This window comes from Gadus chalcogrammus, chromosome 14 (assembly GCF_026213295.1).
Source record: "Gadus chalcogrammus isolate NIFS_2021 chromosome 14, NIFS_Gcha_1.0, whole genome shotgun sequence".
NCBI lineage: Eukaryota > Metazoa > Chordata > Actinopteri > Gadiformes > Gadidae > Gadus > Gadus chalcogrammus.
In genome coordinates, this window is record NC_079425.1 from 17,652,959 (window position 1) to 17,671,237 (window position 18,279).

Consider the following 18,279-nt stretch of genomic DNA (forward strand, 5'->3'; position numbering starts at 1 on the left):
CAACTATTGATTAATTTGAGTTTACAGAGCATGTCAGCCTTGAGAAGAAGACGTTGGAGTGCTTGACTTTGGCAAACATAAAATGGTAGCCATCCACAGAAAAAAGAAACCCATTTCATTTAACTCATCAAATAGCTTCTTAAAGTAAAAGGTTATCCTCAGAGTGTATGCCATTCTACTCCAGACCAGCTGAATATCATCTATATCATCACATAGTGTAGAGTAATCAAAGTAGTACAAAGCTATGAAAAATATATATCAGTGTAAAGAGACTAGCTCAACAATCATAACACCACGAAAACAAATCATGACAAGTCACGAGAGCTGGCTCAGGGTTGAATAACATTTTTTTAAAGAAAAAAGGGAATTCATTTCTTGGGTTGGATAAAGGTGAACACAGGTTTACACTTGATTGAACGATTGAGAATTAAAGTGGGGGATTTTCATTACGATTTTGCAATGCTGTTAACAGCATTGAAGATAAGCTTTTACTATATTTTTACAATAATATAGTATATCCCAACTACCCCTTTTATGGGTATGACTTTTAAAAGCTTTGGATTCTAAAATCAAATGGTCAAATAATCTTCATGTTACGACCAAACATGCAAATGTTTCTCTTAAAATAACTGTTGCCCAACCCCGAGCAAACTTTTATTAATTTCCTATTGACTTGGCCTGCCAAGTCCTAGCACTAGAGGGCACTCTTGTTTCATCTAGAAGGAGGATGCACCACAGCAAACTGTAGCACACAGCAAATGGGATCTGCTCTTCACAACTCAGCAAGAAGCGGCTTCTCAGTTTCCCATTCAGACACCAGGACTCGTGTCCATGATTTCAATCAAACCGTGAAACCAAACGCTACAAATCCAACCAAAGGGACAGGAGCCGAACCGAGGATGCCCTATCGACAGTTAGTGCCATGTCACATGCCATACAGACTAAATATAGAATGCAAGAGGCATCAGTTTTCACTCATTAGAGCCAATTAGTATCATCACTGGTGAAACAACAGCTTGTTGCAATTGCCGTTTCTATCCCTGAGGTCGTATTTCATTTGATCTCATTGTTTGGTTACTCTTGAATAGCTAACCTAAAACCCATCTACGAATCACTGTATCAAAAAATAAATACCTTGAAACGGTCTCACTCATTCATACACCAACAAATGCTGTCCTACTTGGCCAACTTTCTTACGGAAGACTTAATTATGGGATATGAATATATATATATATATATATATATTTTCTTTCACCTCAAATGCGTTCTTTTTCACCACCTGAATTTTTTTTTGTGTATCTCTACAAGTACTACTAGTAGAGGTGAGTGTAGGAAACAGAGGTGCTGGGACCTAAATGATCCGACCAGTAGACACAGTGTACATGGTCCAGTGAATCAGAATCAGAATACAATCTGGGCTTCTCTATAATCAGCTTACACTTCAGCTCGGTGGTTCAAGAGTTCACAACCAGAACACAGAAATGGTTTCCCAGAATCCCCCAAGTCCAAGCAGTGCTTTACACCATTCATTAGTAGAAGTAGACAATAGTAGCATAGGCAGCAGGTACAGCCCCTTGAGAGATAAAAGGCCCTAATCACTGAAAACGCATCGCTTCAAAAAGAGTCGTAATTCACAGACAGATCCTCACACAATAAGGTTTTCAAGTGCTCTACATACACGTCTCCGATGGACATCCCAGCCAATGTACAACCTGTGTACATGTGTAGGCAATTTCAGAGTGGTTGACACACACACACACACACACACACACACACACACACACACACACACACACACACACACACACACACACACACACACACACACACACACACACACACACACACACACACACACACACACACACACACACACACACACACACACACACTGGGGGCAGCTCCCTTCAGCAGACAAACTCCTGCCTCATGCGGATTATCTGGAGCAGGGCGGCCTGGACATCCTCATCCATGTGGCCCTAGGAGAGACAAAAAGAGGACATGTCGTTCATCGGGCCAATCGTTCACCTGGTGGATACCGAGTTGATGAAATTGATGGTCAATGACACGATGTGCCAACTAGGTTAAAGGTTTTGCCGGATTAAAGTACAAAGGATGTTATTTAAACAGACAGGGAAAATGACACCAGAAAATAAGGATCCATAGAGAGAATAGGACAGTTTGATCATTTAAATTCCACGGTGTTCTCTAGGTAAAAAGTTTAGAATACTTAATTTTAGGTAATAGTTTAGTGGAAGTTAAGATACATACAGGAAATTAGGCTACAAATGTTTGACTGAGAGTTTAGTGTTGTTAAGCGGAGGATGCGATGATTACTCCGGACAGAATGACTCACTTGTGCGGCACTGAGGAGGTGAGTTCGGTAGATGGACACCACTTCCCTGTGTTGCCTCTCAGCGTCCTGGGCCAGGAGGAGACAGGGCCACCCCAGACAAGAGGAAATGGAGAGGGGAGGGGTTGGGGAGAGAGATAATTAAATTGTGAGGAAAATCCACAGTCTTGTGCTGGCCATCACAGCACTCAAACAGGCTCCATCTTGGCCGAAATTCCATTACCCATTGTTCATCTCCAATGTGTCGCTTGGAGAAATCAGGGCCTCATTTATATCAATAAGATAGAGAACATATGGTAAAAAAAAAGAGGCCCGCGGGAGAACACTCCTCAACTTGGCAGGAAACACTATCCATTATGATTAAGTAATGAGAAATATGTTTTACCCCTGACCACATTCATTTAGGCCCATCTGGATTCAGGTAGGACCAAGACGCCTTTGTTTAGAGTCCAAATAATAGATTACAAACTGATAAAATGATGAGACACATTACTTCAGTACAGTTCTTTGATAAACAAAGCCAAAGAGTCCCGACACTCGTCAGCAAACTCGACAACACATGTTTAAGAAAAAAAAAGGGGGGGGGGGGGGGCTACTGCCTCATATACTATAAAAAAGGATGAGATCCAGTTATGATTAAATGCTGGTGGATATAAAGTGTGTCCACTTACAGCCAGCTGCTGCTGCAGGCTCTTGAGTTGGCCTTGGAGTGTGTCAATGTGCTGCGTCTGTCTTTTGTTGGGCGCACTGCCGGCGTACGCCAGCTGAGACAGACCGTTCACAGCCTGCTTCAGCTGCTCCACATCTGTCATCAGCTCCGCGATCTGGACGGGGACACGATGACACAAAGAAGCACACACACACACACACACACACACACACACACACACACACACAGACCATTAACACCAATGGGACAGCCTAACGTCTTTAAATCTTCAGAGTTATCACACAATGTACATTCAGCACTTGTAACTTCAATTGGTGCATTTATGAATCAACCCCATGCCCAAGGTCCTGTATCTATCCAATTTTCCATTTTTCTTCAAAACGTGAAACACCAATGATGGATTATAAAGTTGAAGAAGGATATATCATTTTAGTTGAAGAATGCTTGAATACCTTCTTCTCTTTGACTTGGATCTGCTCTGCCGACAGCTGGATCCTCCTCTGGAGGTCTCCGATGGTGCCGATGGACTCGTCGTACCTCTCCTTCAGCTCCCTCGTCTCGCGGTCGATGGCCTGGCCCTTCTCCAGCATGCTCCTCACCTCCGTCCTCGCCCGCTCCTCCGCCTCGCGGGCCTGGACGGTGTCGCGCTGGAGCCCGTCGCACCGCTCCGTCTCCCCCAGGAGCCGCTCGCCCAGCTCCCCCGCCGCCCCCTCCAGCCGCCGGTTCTCCGCCTTCAGCCGGCTCGCCTGCTCTTCGCTGCCCCGGAGCTCCTCCAGGGCGTGGGTGGCCCGGAGGAGCTCCGACCGCAGCGCCGCCACGTCCTCAGCCTTCTCCTGCTCCTCGCGGAGGAGCCCGCGGAGCTCCGCCACATCCGCCTCCGCCTCCAAGTCCTTTTTCTCCTGGCCGTGTTGCGCGAGCACGGCCGCCTGGTCGTAGCCCTGGACGCGGGCCGACTCCGCCTGGAGGCGCGCCTCGAGGCTGTGGATCTTGGCGTGGTTCAGTGCATTCTGCTCCTCCAGTTTGGCCCTTATGGTGGCCTCTTCCCTGTACTCGCGCGCTGCATCCATCGACTTCAGCGTGGCCTCCTCCAACCTGCCCTTGAACTGCCCTTCCGCTTCCTTGCTCATTTTGCAAGCATTTTCAAGTCTCTCCTGCAATGAACCGACCTCTCGACGTAGGTCCTCCATCTCCCGCCTTAGGCGTTCTCCTGCCGATTTCTCTGTATTGTAATTCTCCTCCATTTGCAATAGCTTCTCAGTCAGGTCTTGAACCTTAGCCTTATGGGAGTTTTCTTCCTCCTTCACGGCCGTCCTGGGGACAAACTTGGATGCGATCGCCTCATGGATGGTGTCAAGCTCTTTCTTCTGTGCCTCAAGTTCCTCATTCAGCTTTCTCGTTTCCTCTTGGGATGACGCATACATTTCAGACATTCCCTTTGCATGGCTCTCTGCCTCACTCACCTTGTTGCTCAACTTGACCTTGATGCCGTCATGCTCCTTCAGGCTCACGTAATCCTTTTCCATCTCACAGAGAACTTTCTCCAGCTTTTCTTTCAACATGTTGCTTCCGTCTTTCACATTCCTCAACTCTTCACCACTTTCTTTTTCCTTGGCTTCCAGTTTGGATATCTGGGCTACAGCGGCCTCCAGGGCCACGCTGAGCTCCCTATTCACCTGCTCGTGCCGCTCTCTGGGTACGTAGTCCCTGTCCAGCCTCTGCTCCAGAGACCCGCTCTGCTCCGTCAGGCGGGCCAACTCTCCCTCTCGCTCCTCGCACTTCTTCTGCAAAAGCTCCAGCCGCCCCGCCATCTCAGCCTTTTGAGACAGAACGGCCTCCATTTCGCTTTGCTGCTTCTCACTGGAAGCTTTCAGACCGGTGACGATCTGGCGTAGGGACGCCCGGTCGCTGTCGAGCTGCTGCACCTGTGCCTCTGCCTTGCCAAAGCGCTCACTGGCTTCCACAATCTTGTCTTCAAGTTCTTCCATGGCCTTCACCATGTTCAACTTGGCTTCCTCGTGCTCCCCTAGGGGCACGAACTCAGCCTCCATCCTGCCGTTGAGCTCGTCCAGCTGCTCCCGCAGGATCTCCCGCTCCTCCTCGCTCTCCTCCACCTCTCGGATGAGCACCTGGCTCTTGGCGGTCACGTCGGCGAGCCTCCTCTTCAGCGATGCGTTCTGGTCGTCCAGCGCGGCCCTGATGCGCTGGTGCTCCTCCGATGGCATCGTGGCCTTCCCCGCCTGCGGCAGCTGGCTGTCCGCCGCCCGGTGGAGCTCGGCCACCTCCTCCAGCACCCGGTCGTAGTCCTCCCTCAGCTCCGCCAGCTGCCGCTCCTTCTCGTCCACCGCGTTGGTCAGCAGGTTCTTCATGTTGTCAAACTTCTCGGCCGGCACCACGTTGCCGGGCTTGGCCTTGGCCTCCTGCAGCTGGCCCTGCGTCGCCTGCAGCGCGCCAGCCAGCGCGTCCCGCTCGCCGCGCAGCGCGTCCAGCTCCCGGCCCAGCCGCTCCGCCTCTGTGGCGAGCTGGCCCTCGCTGCTCTTGTACTCCTCCAGGGCCTTCTCGCTCTGCTTGAGGCGGTTGCGGACGCGGCCCACCTCGGCCGAGGCCCCCTCGTACTTGGCCTTGACCTCCTGCAGCTGGCCACGGAGCTCGTCGGCCGCCTGGCCTCCGAGGTGCTCCTTGACCGCCACCACGTGGGCCTGCAGTTGCTTGACCTTGCACTCCGAGTCCACCATCCGCTTCTGCACGTCGCCCAGGGCGTCCTCCAGCTCCTGGACCTGCCGGTCCGCCTGCTTCCGCAGCGCCTCGCGGCTGGCCGCCACGTCCTGGCACTCCTGATTCTTGCGGTTCAGCGTCGACTGCAAGCGGGCCCGGTCCTCCTCGGCCACATGCAGCCGCTTCCTCACAGTGTCCAGTTCCCGTCGGAGCGTGTCCGTGTCGCCCGCGGGTTCCCATCCCGCTGCGTGTGGACCGGACCCCGCGGCTCTGGGGCCGAAGTGCGAGGCCCCGGTGTTCTGGAGCATCTACACGTTGTTATACATAAGGAACAACAACAACAACAAAAAAAAAAGATTATTGATTGCTACATTGTTTTGAATCTTCTATTCAAGAAGTCATTCTAAGCTAACTTTAAGCTTCTTTTTTTTAACCTAAATTAACCTAAATAAGAGAGATATTTCTTTGAAAGATTGGCTTCATAAATTGAAGGCTTTATCGGTTGGTTTGAAGATCAGATCTTTTCTAAGAAAAACGATTCAATATACCGGTACTCTTTCAGGTAAAAAGTAAAACAAGGAAGTTTTATTAAAAGGCTGAACTTTTATCCCCAGGGTCAGAGCAATTTTTTTCTACCAGCTTGTTGCTTGCAAATTTCTAAGGGCACGGCCTATTGAAGCCATTTCCATAGCCTCATTAAGAATGACGTTCAACAGAGGCCTTCAGCCTACCTGAGAAGAATCAAAGCTGTGAGATTGCCTGGACAAAATGTTCTCCTTTCCTAAAGAAGAAACAAAGGTCACAACCTCAGCACTGTGCATTCCTTTATGCTTATACATTAGCAAATAGAAAGGCACAAGACGTAATTGAAAATAAGAACGGATCATGGATCCCAACTCACCCTTTATCACCGACTGTCCGGAATAGTCACCCTTTAAAGAACAAGCATATGACATATTACAGGAATTAATTTGAATTCGGAACAATATTTTCTTTAATTGTGTCATTCCAATTTGGCATTCACACTTTTCAAAAGAAGAAAAACAATAATATTAATCGTGGCTAATGATAGTAATAAATCAACAAGGGACAGCAGAGCAACAACAACATGACGGCTGTGGGCCCGACATGAAGTGTGTCCTTTGTTTTGTTTACAGGTTATGGTTCGCATTAATACGCATACTTGAACATTGGTAACTACAGCGAGCGAAACATCACTCCAATGAAATGAATGATTTGAACTGAAGCTAATAATAGGATCATTTGGGATTTGATGCATGGCTCATTCAATGCATGACTGGAATTCGAATTGACGTATCTTGCAAGCGATGTTGTGGGTTACATCGTAGTGATATGGATTGATCCTGTGCTTGACTTAAAAATGCACAACATTTTAAATACATCGTAAATATGGGTTACCAGGCAATGTCAATCAAACATTCGGTTACAAAAGCTACAAAATCGTAGTGCCAAAAATAACATTTGTGAAGTTATTACTTGTTTTGTTCCTGGAACCTCGCTAACTGCTTTACCACAAGAGGTCCCGCTGCCCACTTTACTCACCACGGTGTTCTTCAGCTGGACCTTGACCGTTTCTTGGGGCCGAGGCCCCTCCTCTCTGTCCTTGACACTCCCAAGCCTCTTCAGCTGTTCCCTCTAGTAAAATAGAGGAACACAATGAGAGAATGAGGAATTGACAACATAATGAAACACATCATATCTTAACCTTTCTTTGATCTATGTGGTTTACACTCCGTGTGTGAAAGGGTATACAGCATTTCCACTTCTACCATTATATTTCAGCAACTTCTTCTGTACTGCATTTTTTTGAAGAAGCAATATGAATAAATGTATGTTATTATTGCTGCCCAGGAGGTTTTAGGGTGAGTGATGTCATGCAAGCCATGTTTGAGAAATTCCCCTCAGTCCTATAGTGTGCTATTGAGAGACGTCATTCAATATTTTACTCAACAAAGCAGAATGATTAGGGGCAGCCAAACAGAAAACAGTCAAGTTAAATGGCGTCTAGATATATTTCCATCTACTTCGAGGCTGTATAAATTACCAAGGGGCATCTACAAAAGATTTGATGTGCTGGTTTTAAACAATGTCTTGGACCATTGAGTATCCCTTACCTCTTTGTTTACATCTTCAACAGGGATTTTTTCCTACATAGGAAAAAGACAAATATGCCCGGTTAAGTTAAAACTTCCCTTTTCCTCAAGCAGTTGAGTCTCACTGAACAGACAGAATAACCCTCAGAGGTCAGGGGATGGGAGACAAGAAAATTGCCTCGAAACTACCACGATTCTTTGCTTCAGCAATCTTAGTGCAAGCAAACGAATGGCATCTTCCTACAGAGGGAGTTATATTGTAGTCATCTGTAGTCAAGTCACAACAACTATGTGGGTTGCATTGTGCCAGACAATGACTTGTAAAACCCCAACCCAAAAGATAAAATCGCACAATAAAATTTCGCAATATTTACAGAATCGCAATTCATATCAAATCGACACTCTGAAATCGTAATATCCTATAGTGAGGTCCCTGCCAGTGATGAGATGATGGGTAGCCCTCTAGCTGTGTATTTTGTGCAAGCTACCTGAGTTAACTGTTGCTGCAACATGTTGACCTGCTCCAAAAGAGTCCTCTGCTCCTGCTGGAACTTCCGCAAACTCTCCTGTTGGTTCTCATTCTGTTTCTCCAAGTCCTGAACACAGCCAAAGCACAATTATTCACGCACACACACACACACACACACACACACATGCACACACACACGCACACACACACACACACACACACACACACACACAGACACTTAAAACGTACATGAATCTTCTGGTCTCTTTTGGAATCAGACACCTCTGGCTTCTCCTCTGCCTTACGCAGCGACTGCTGTTAAAACAAACAAAATGTCTCCATTGAAGTCATTGAACACCTGTATACCAATGAAAATACGTTCAATTCCTAATTGTGTACACTAGGGGGCAGTCAGAAGCAACATGACACCGAGCAGCTCCACACTTATTTTTTATTTAAGAGGTCAATACTATTGAAAAAAATATAAATATATAAATTAAACTGTAGGTTACAAACATATAATAAAAAAATTAAATAAAAAAAATACCACACTTTTTGCCAAACATAGCTTCTGTGTATCACTTGAGGCCAAGGGGTCATTGCGTTTCCAACAATGGGATTTGTGAAAAAAACATTGGTGCCTAAAGGTCAGTCGATTGCTATTCACATAAGGCCGCATGAAGCATGAAGCATTCTCCCCTAGTGTGAAGTGGGTGACAGTGAAGTTGAGGCACACAGCCTAATTATCACATGGTGAGGGCGTCAAGGCATCGGGTCAAATTGTATGCACGCAGAGGATTTACACAATTCTACTTTAGACTTGCACACATTGACTTTACACTCATCGTCCATACAAGTTTGCAATTGGTGTAGGATTAATACGTTTTACGCCTACGTGGTCTGCCTACGCTACATGCGATTGTTTCACGTGCATGTGGGGTGTCCGGCTGGGTTACCTGACGCTTTCTTTGTTCCAACTTGACAGCTTCTTTCACTGGGAAGAGAAGAAGACAACATATACGATTACTTTAGTGTCTTTGCAAGGGGACAGATGGTAATAACTAGTTGGAGGAAAGACGTATTGTATGGATCCACAGCTCCCTCTCAAGGATAACGACAGCCCCGAACGAAGGGGGGGGGGGGGGCTCAATGCATAGATGCTCCAGAGCAATACCGTAAATAAAATGGGAACATTTTAAATCAGGCCCGTGGGAAAAGAAGCTGAAAATCAGACGAAAATCAGGGCAATAGACCACCTCCATGATTAAAGGAACCCGTAGATACACATTTTTTGAAAGAAGAAGAGTCCTGTCATATTTTTATTTTAACGATAAGATACGAGTCAAGATGCAAGGAATGTGAGCTCATCCGGTTTCAACTTGCATCACAAACAGACCCACTAAGAGTCTAAAGATGTATTTAACAAGGTGAGCCGAGTGTAGAGGCTAATTATACTGAAGACATTATGTCATTTTTGTGTCATTGGTGTCGAGACAGTTAGGGCTGTTGCCCATGCTGTGATACAGGACAGTGATATGCCACTCACTAGCCTGAGGGTAATTGCGACGTACATAAGCCAGAGTCATATGATCATATGACCAACGATTCATCCCAACTATTAACAAGTCTGTTAATAGACATAGTCTCAACCCATCTCGAATTTTATATACAAAGACCGGAACACCTGAATGTATTCCATTACCAACAACAACTTCTCTGATGATGTTCAGGCTGATCATTGAAGTTAAACAACTTGTTGACATCGATGACCCATATTTCGATCCATGGTAAGAGTGTGGACCCCCACATGAGCCCATGACTGCCGGGCGGAACCGGGTTACCTCTGTTGGCGTTGTCCAGGTGGGTCTTGACGATGGCGAGGAGCTCCTGGTTCTTGTTGAGGCGGGCATAGTGGTAGGGGTCGTGACCCAGGCCGTCCACCGCCATCACGTCCGCCCCCCCCCGCAGCAGGACCTCCACGGCGTCCTTACAGCCGTACTCACAGCCCAGGATCAGCGCCGTCCTGCCGGGGAGGGGGGACGGACATGTTCAACATGGTTTTACGAAACACCACTGTTATAATTCCTTTCATTAAATGTATTTTGCTATATTTGTGAATATATGTTCATAGAAACACGCACCAAGCACTTACAATAGATAGGTTAACTCATTCCCTGTAAACAACAAAGATAGCTAGAATAAGAAGCTACATGATGCTAAATACTATTCTTAAGTACCAGGATGTACAACATACAATCAGTGTGTACATTAAAGTGCCAGGACAGCAGCCTTACCTGGCCTTGCTTTGAGGCTGGGTAGGGCTGCACAACTGGTGCAACGTCTAATCAAGGGCAACCTGCCATAACTGCGCTTTCGTACGAGTGCTCCAACGTGTTTGGAAGCAACACCTCGGCCTGTAGCATAGTGCCAACGTGCTAATAAGATGGTTCGTACAACATCTACCTCAGTCTTGGTTGGCAGAGCACAGCGAAGCCACTTGGGTGGCTCGTTGGAGGGGTTACCGCCACAGTGTATAATTATACGTTTTTACTTTTCTTACATATCAGGACCCGAGTTTCTAACTATGGATTTTTGAAAGGAGCACAATTTAAGTGTTTCTATTTTGTCAATATCTATATAACTGCGTTTTAATTTGAGCAAACACAAGCTGGAACAGTTGGGTCCTTTGTCTAAATAAGGTTGAAATTAAAACATCCACCCACCCACACACACCCACACATGCAAATGTCCTGCCCGCATTACAAATAGAGAATAGAGTGTCCCATTAAGCTAGAGTACGAGTCAGGGCCTGCTTTTTGCCCCTGCTCTGGTATGTGTAGAGAAACAACAATGTAGACAATAACAACGGCCTGTAGCCTTTGGAATGTCCGGCTTCCCAGCCTCTTTTGGATAGAAGGGTTGCACTGGCACTGGCAGATTGGCTCCGATTGGCTGTGGCAGTAGGGCAATAAGAAAAATGTGGACAACGGCCAGAGTTGGAATTTTTCATATCACTAAATAAAAGACGAACAGAATATAAATGTGAAGCTGTCCTTTAAATGCCAGGAAAACTGATGTTCTCAACAGATGTCTGCGTGGAAGGAAGACCACTGTAGGGAACCTGGAGTCTGTTAGATAGTGGAGTTTGTTTCTTGCTGCACATTAAATGTCAAAAACAGCGTTACAATTTATTGTGTGTGCAGTGCGTCAAAGGCTTTTGTGTGTGTGGGTTAAATAATACACAAGAGTCGGAAGTTAATTGTTATAATTAAAAGATACTATCATCTTCACCAATTGCCACCGTGGTGGCAAATGGTGAAGATGATAGTATCTTTTAATGGCTCTGGGGTAATTGATAGTATCTTTTTGGTGGCTCAGGGGTAATTGCTTACGGTTAGAGCATCTCTTGATGCAGCAACCTTTTCCAGTACATGTACGAACAAAGACATTTAAAACATTAAAATAGACAACACACACCCGTAGAGCCAGAGAGAGAGAGAGAGAGAGGCTAAGAGACAGAGGGCCACCTATAGAGAGAGAGAGATCTCTACACAAGGTAAACTAATAAAAACAGTATTATAAACATTTAGAGAATGTGGTTGCTCTATGAAGGATACTATTGGCATACTTCAAGCACCAGAAACATCACTGGGCAATCTGCCACTGGCCTTTTGGCCGTCACAGCTTCCGCTAATCCGCAACCTAGCGTCCCGTTTCATATCCATCAGAGAGGACTCGGCGGTGATGTGGTCCCGCCACTGCGTCAAAACAAACTCATCCCAACTCCACACCGACATCAGAATTCAGAAATGGATTTCAATGTCCTCTAGACATTATTAATGATTGTTTTCTCCTTCACACATTTAATGGATCGTTTGCATCTGTGCGTCATTCATTTTGCGATGATGAAAAAACTCCAACTTCGGCCGTCCTGTGCTGCCAGTCCCAGTGCTACCCTTGTGTACCATTGTGTGTCCGAGTGTGTGTGTGCGAGTGTGTGCGCGAGTGTGTGTGTGTGCATTTACTTGTTCTGCTTGTCCCGGAGGGTGATATCAGCTCCCCTCTCCAGCAGTAGCTTACAGATGTGTGGGTGGCACATCTGGGTGGCCAGCACCAGCGGCGTCCTCCCATCCTGCACACCCAAACACAGCGTGTGAACATGAGGGTGTTGGGTGTGACAGGCTCAGCTCAACACACACACGCATGGTGGACACGTGGTGTAAATGTGGATATGAATGAACAAACGCACCTTGACCAATAGACCAAAATCAATTCCACCTTTATTTAATCAGGCTGGTCTCATTCAGATGTAATGTCTCTTATACAAGAGAGACCCGGCCGAGACAGCAGTGGCATACAATAAAAATATCTTTTTGAATGAATGAATCAGGCCGAGGTGGCGCGAGCATTCAAGTTACATGGACCTGCATCAGTTTCAGTATATCTACTATACAGGTATAAAGCTCAACCATCAATATTTAAAAACACACTGTGGGCAAGGCATTTCATGAAAAAGGAAGAGGAAAGCGATACTTACGAAGTCAATGGCGTTCACGGAAGCCCCGATGTCAGAGAGGAGTTTGACACTGGATGTGCAGCCAGCCATGACTGTTAGGGACGGAGGAGATGAGGGGGGGGGGGGGGGGGGGGGGGGGGTGGGACAGAGAATATTTGTTGTTACAGGCCACTTGGCAGTGGCAGCACATCGCAGTCTTACAGCTTCGTCTCAAGAAATCTGTGAACCTTGAATGTAAATGAGGTGGAATAAAGAGCATCTTCTCACCGGCATCGTGCAGTGCTGTTCGCCCCTGAAGATCGACATTACCGACCGGGCAGTTGTGCTGTAAGGGTTAAGGTTAGGTGCAGGTGTTAACACAGGGTGGCAGTAGCCATTATTACACAACGTATTTGACAAGGTTCTTCTCAAGAATGACCTAGGACATACATCCTCAACCACCCAGTAGACCAACAAAAACACATTGAATGAAACCATTATCATACACATCGTCATTACCTCGCCATGGTGTGTTTACTTTAACATTTAACATGAACATGCATGGTTTGCACCCCATACTTGTTTCGGTGCAAAAACAATCTTCCAAATGTATCTATGTTTTACATAAATACAATTTCAGTGTCATTTGATAGAAATGCCACAGCCATCAGTCTGCTATTAGTTAGTGCAATTCTCAAGGAAAATATCTGCTTTGAATTGACTGCGCCTGCCAATTTTCAGACCATTTCGGAGTATTTCTGACAACTCTTCACAATGGTGGAGTAACGTAGGGAGGGGGGGGAGGGAGGGAGGGAGAAAGCAGTGCATTTGGATAATGATGCTCATTATCCAAATGCTTCTCTCTTCTTAGCTTTTCTTCCCTCTCTCTTTACAACTCTCAAATCTTCGCCACAGGTCACCTTTTAAGGGAAAAAATGATGAAAGGAAAACCCTCAACATTCAGTATCTACCCCTTCCATCATTTTTTTTGGTTCAAAAGGGTCGTGATAAAAGCTGGGCCTGGTGGCATGACCCTGGAGCGACAGCCATACCAACTCATGGAGCTGCGTTTTGCCCACTGCTTTCTGATATCACAGAAGTTAGGTCCTTCTGAATGTATAGAAGTAAACAGCAATCCCTAAGGGGCGTTAAGGACTTCAGTGCCAGCAAGAGCATTGTGCAACTGGGGGAGGGGTGAGTGAGAGCTCATTGGACACCGCCATTCAACTCACAACAGGCCGCAACTTAAGTACAAAAAACCCCCTCCTCCTTCAACTCTCTCCAGCAACAAGGTCCAAAAACGAGCCGAGAGCTGCTCAAATGACAAGTGGGAGCGAGTCAGCGGGCGCTAACTGTTGAGCCTGGGGGAGGGGATGGCGGGGGGGGGGGAACTCTACACCTCCAGGGTTTAAGTTGACAGAGAGGAGACCGAGTGGCGGGAGAGGGGGGCCGGGGCGTCGTCCAGAAGCTATCTTCGCTGCGGTGACGGCACCAGGAATGGTCTGCAGAGTCTGCGGGCGAGCAGCATTGTCAACACTGCCAACCGCTACCCGCCGCTAGCAAAACAACTAGCTCACATTAGCGCACTGGCCAGCGCATAACAATGCCAATAAGTAAAGGGTGCGGGCAAACAAACAAGCCCACTTGATGGTCTCAAACACCGCCACCTGCTTGATTGTGAAAACATATATAGTCTCACTCATAACATTGGTGGAATGGCAACATCAGAGCTGATAGGGGTAGCCGAGAAGAGCTTCCGGTTATGGCAACACCAGTTCTGCAGACCGTAAACACAGAACATCAAGTGCCACATGACACCTTGCTTTTTTAACCAAGGCGTAAGAAGATTCAGGGACCGTTATGCTCCTTATTTTCTGCTTTGGGCATACTTTAAAATAAATAAATCTGGAGACTGACTTGTGCGGAACACTTTACCTGTAAGAGCTTCTGGACACAGAGAGAATGTCCATTTCTTGAGGCCAGGTGAAGTGCATTTTTACCTGAAGATAAAAGAAAAATCATTGCAACTCACTTAAAGAATCAAATTGTATTTGGAAAATGGCCCTGTAGACTGCGGCCATGACGGCCATTATGACCATTATTTCTTGCAACGGTTGATTTATTTGCTCCAACAAGATAACGATAAGTGGTCTATGGTCTTCAATGGTTGGTAATCATAATTATTAGACAGCTTTGTCGAATACTCAAATTTGATTGGTCAGTCTGTTATTTCTGTATAGCTGACCGATGCAATGAATAACAGGCCTTTGTGTGGAGCTAATCCCAACGGTAGAAAAAGACGGCTGATAAATAATCTAAAATATTTTTTTAATCAATAATGAAAAAAAAAAAGTTATATATCGCATGAAATATACATTTATTTAGTAAGTACCATGTTATAAGATGGATAATGTATGTGTGCATCACCCTTACTGGGTTCATTCTGCAATAATGACCAGGTCGCATTACATTATCCCTCACAAATTGAGTCCAAAATAATCACAACATTTCTTTTTAATAGCCAGTAGTCTTAAAGCTTGTCCCTTCTTGATGCAGCCCCAAGCACCTTGGCCTGTTCTTTATCCTCGTAACCATAAAAAGGTACCACAACCAAGGCTTGACCACCACATGAGAATTTTAGGACCTGCACTGTCTTACGTTGGATATTTGATTTCTGTTTCCCACATGGACTCATATTCATTCATTCACATCCATATATGGATATGAATGAATGAAAATGGATGTAAATATATATATTTACATCCATTGAGAATATTTATTGAAAGACTGAAAGAGTGAACAATTGAACATATGTACTAAGATCCAGTGCAGATTTAGGGCCAACTGTTAAGTGTTTCACTTATGCTCTCTTTTTTAGTGTATTTATATTAATATTATCTTGGTTCGGTGCTCTGATTCTTACCAGTACCTTCCTGTGTTTCATTCTCATTGCTGTGGCTGCAATGACACCTGAAATACTCTCCGGGATAATTATGTTTCTTTTATCTAAAATGTAATATGCTGCCCTATGTGGAACACAATTAAGTTGTTTATTATTCCGTCATAGCCAATTTGACACCATTCTAGGACACAATAAAAAAAATTGTGTCCAAGAATACAGCCAGCTTTAAAGGGACTCCTCTAAAGTTTGGTACAGAACATGATTCAGACTTCAGCAAAATGGAAAATGACTACAATGTCAAATGCTACAGTTTGAAAGATTACATGTTTACAAATAATAATAGATGTATTTTGTTTTGATTTTGTAACATTAACTGCCATGGTTAATTGCTAAATGATGAAATCAGACTGGTAAATCTACATCGAGATATTAAACTGTAATTATAATCAAATTCGATGAATGGCTCAGGCCTGCTTTATTTTCGGGAAGGTTAAAGGTCTCATGGCATGAAGATCTCACTTTATGAGGTTTTCTAACATTAATATGAGTTCCCCTAGCCTGCCTATGGTCCCCCAGTGGCTAAAACTTGCGTTCGGTATAAAGCGAGCACTAGGGATCCTGCTCGCCTTTAAAAAAATGGAAGCTCAGGCGCGCTGATTTGGAATATGGCCCCATATGTCGTCATAAGGGCCCAGGTTACCACCCCTTCTCTGCTTCGCCCACCCAGAGAACTTGGCTCGCCAATGAGCTACGACTGTTGTACTACTTTGTTATTTGGACAACAGTTCTGCTGTTGTTGGTGTCACGGCGCATAATACGTCAGGTTCTCTGACGTCTCTGGTATTTCCACAACGAGACTCGTAGTAGGGGTTTTCTCAGCCATGGTTGAGAAGGAATTGGGAGAAAGGAACTTTGGCTAAGACTCCCTGAAGTACATGAACCACGACATGGAGGTGAAAGGGATTGTTGTGCACGATTGTCGAGACAATTCATTTTCATAATATCGTCTGGAGGGGCAAACAGCTTTTGGCCGGGATAATATATATTATTTGATATACATGATGTATTTGTATCATATGATATTATTTAGGTATAGAGCTCCAGGAATTCTGCACCAAGGCCGAATTTCTTGAACTTCTTCAAATCTGTGTTAAGGCCCCACTAACACATATAAGCATCCATAAAGTAGCATGCCATGGGACCTTTAATGCATTTAGAGGTTCAACAACCGCAGTTAAGGATTCATAGAGAACTGATTACATTTAATAAGCGTAAACATTTATAAGGTTTTCATATCGGCAAAGATATACTCGATACCGATAGGTATACTATATAATAGTATACTCGATAGGCCAATATCGACCGAGGAAGTCTGGCTCTCAATATGCTTCCTGAATTGATGAAGGAGAAAACTCACATTGCATTGCAGGCTGCATTAACCATCTTAAAATAGGCAATAGTCAATAAATAACCAGCGATTCACTTTCAATACAAAGTATACACTTCTGACCACTGAACAATGAATGACTTAGAAAGGGTTACTGGTGTCGTTTGTGTGTGGTGTGGTGTGACCACTCACCAGTGGCATCGGTTGCGGTGATGTCCACATTGTGTCCAAGGATTTGGTTAAGGCAGTCCAGGTGTCCTCGTGTAGCGGCTAAATGGAACCTGAACACAGAAAGAAAGAAAGGATTCAGCAAGAAAAAAAAAAAAAAAAAAAAAAAAAAAAACGAGGGAAAGGCAAGTGTGACAGTCATTCACAAGGAGCCACATAATATGGCTGCAAGAGCAAGAGATCATAGCTTAACTTCTTAAAAACACACATTTTAAGCGGCTCAATGTGTACAATTCTGCCAAATGCATCAGGCTACATTTTAATATAAAAGGTAAAAGGTTTTAATGCCGTTTGAGACTGTAGCTGTGAACACAATTTCTATGGTGTGCACACATTTCTTTGGTGTGCACACACTTCCAAGATAGTAAATAACATGGCTACATGGTTAACCCATTATACTCATTAAGAAATGAGGCACATGGTATATTTACTCAAAGCTGCCTACATAGGATGATTCACATCATGTAACCAGTTCACAAAAATCCTGCTTTGTGATTATCCATCAAGATTGTAAATTGCAGAATCATTGTACCATAGCAATTCAAAGACATTTGGTCTCATTCATTTGTTTGTTTTAACAGCACTTTTCTCAATATTGAATGTCCATGTAGAAATGTTTGCAATGGAAAAATGGTTACAAAGAATTGTTGGTTCTTCCTTCCCTCAATTCTGAATAGAATATTAGTAATGCTTTTCCTTAATCAAAATCAGCATTAAGTCAACCCCTACTTTGAATCAATCCGTTTCTACTCGTGCAGCATTCTTGTATTCCCGTATTACACACTCCAAAAAAAGTTTTGCTTAATTTAAAACACCTTAATTACCATACTATTATGAGTTGCTTTCTACAGTGGTAGAGTTTATGTTATGAGGCGGTTAATACTTTTTTTTAACATTTGAACATATAAATTACTTGGTAGGACATTAGACAATATATTAAGCACGTATT

The 18,279-nt window shown here is 44.8% G+C and overlaps 1 protein-coding gene across 1 annotated transcript in view; it reads right to left on the reverse strand.

Moving 5' to 3' along the window:
* Nucleotides 1–1,821: 1,821 nt before the first annotated feature.
* uacab (uveal autoantigen with coiled-coil domains and ankyrin repeats b) overlaps nucleotides 1,822–18,279 on the reverse strand; it is a 37,703-nt gene continuing 21,245 nt past the window's right edge. Inside the window, exons 3-19 of the mRNA XM_056607236.1 lie at nucleotides 17,295–17,383; nucleotides 14,749–14,813; nucleotides 13,102–13,159; nucleotides 12,856–12,926; nucleotides 12,344–12,450; nucleotides 10,160–10,341; nucleotides 9,275–9,312; nucleotides 8,568–8,633; nucleotides 8,338–8,445; nucleotides 7,871–7,903; nucleotides 7,299–7,391; nucleotides 6,637–6,667; nucleotides 6,467–6,516; nucleotides 3,476–6,043; nucleotides 3,025–3,177; nucleotides 2,357–2,422; nucleotides 1,822–1,979 (exon numbers count right to left, since the gene is read on the reverse strand). Of these exons, the coding sequence (XP_056463211.1) occupies nucleotides 1,908–1,979; nucleotides 2,357–2,422; nucleotides 3,025–3,177; nucleotides 3,476–6,043; nucleotides 6,467–6,516; nucleotides 6,637–6,667; nucleotides 7,299–7,391; nucleotides 7,871–7,903; nucleotides 8,338–8,445; nucleotides 8,568–8,633; nucleotides 9,275–9,312; nucleotides 10,160–10,341; nucleotides 12,344–12,450; nucleotides 12,856–12,926; nucleotides 13,102–13,159; nucleotides 14,749–14,813; nucleotides 17,295–17,383 (3,850 nt within the window). The 3' untranslated portion in view covers nucleotides 1,822–1,907. The remainder of the gene's footprint in view (nucleotides 1,980–2,356; nucleotides 2,423–3,024; nucleotides 3,178–3,475; nucleotides 6,044–6,466; nucleotides 6,517–6,636; nucleotides 6,668–7,298; nucleotides 7,392–7,870; nucleotides 7,904–8,337; nucleotides 8,446–8,567; nucleotides 8,634–9,274; nucleotides 9,313–10,159; nucleotides 10,342–12,343; nucleotides 12,451–12,855; nucleotides 12,927–13,101; nucleotides 13,160–14,748; nucleotides 14,814–17,294; nucleotides 17,384–18,279) is intronic.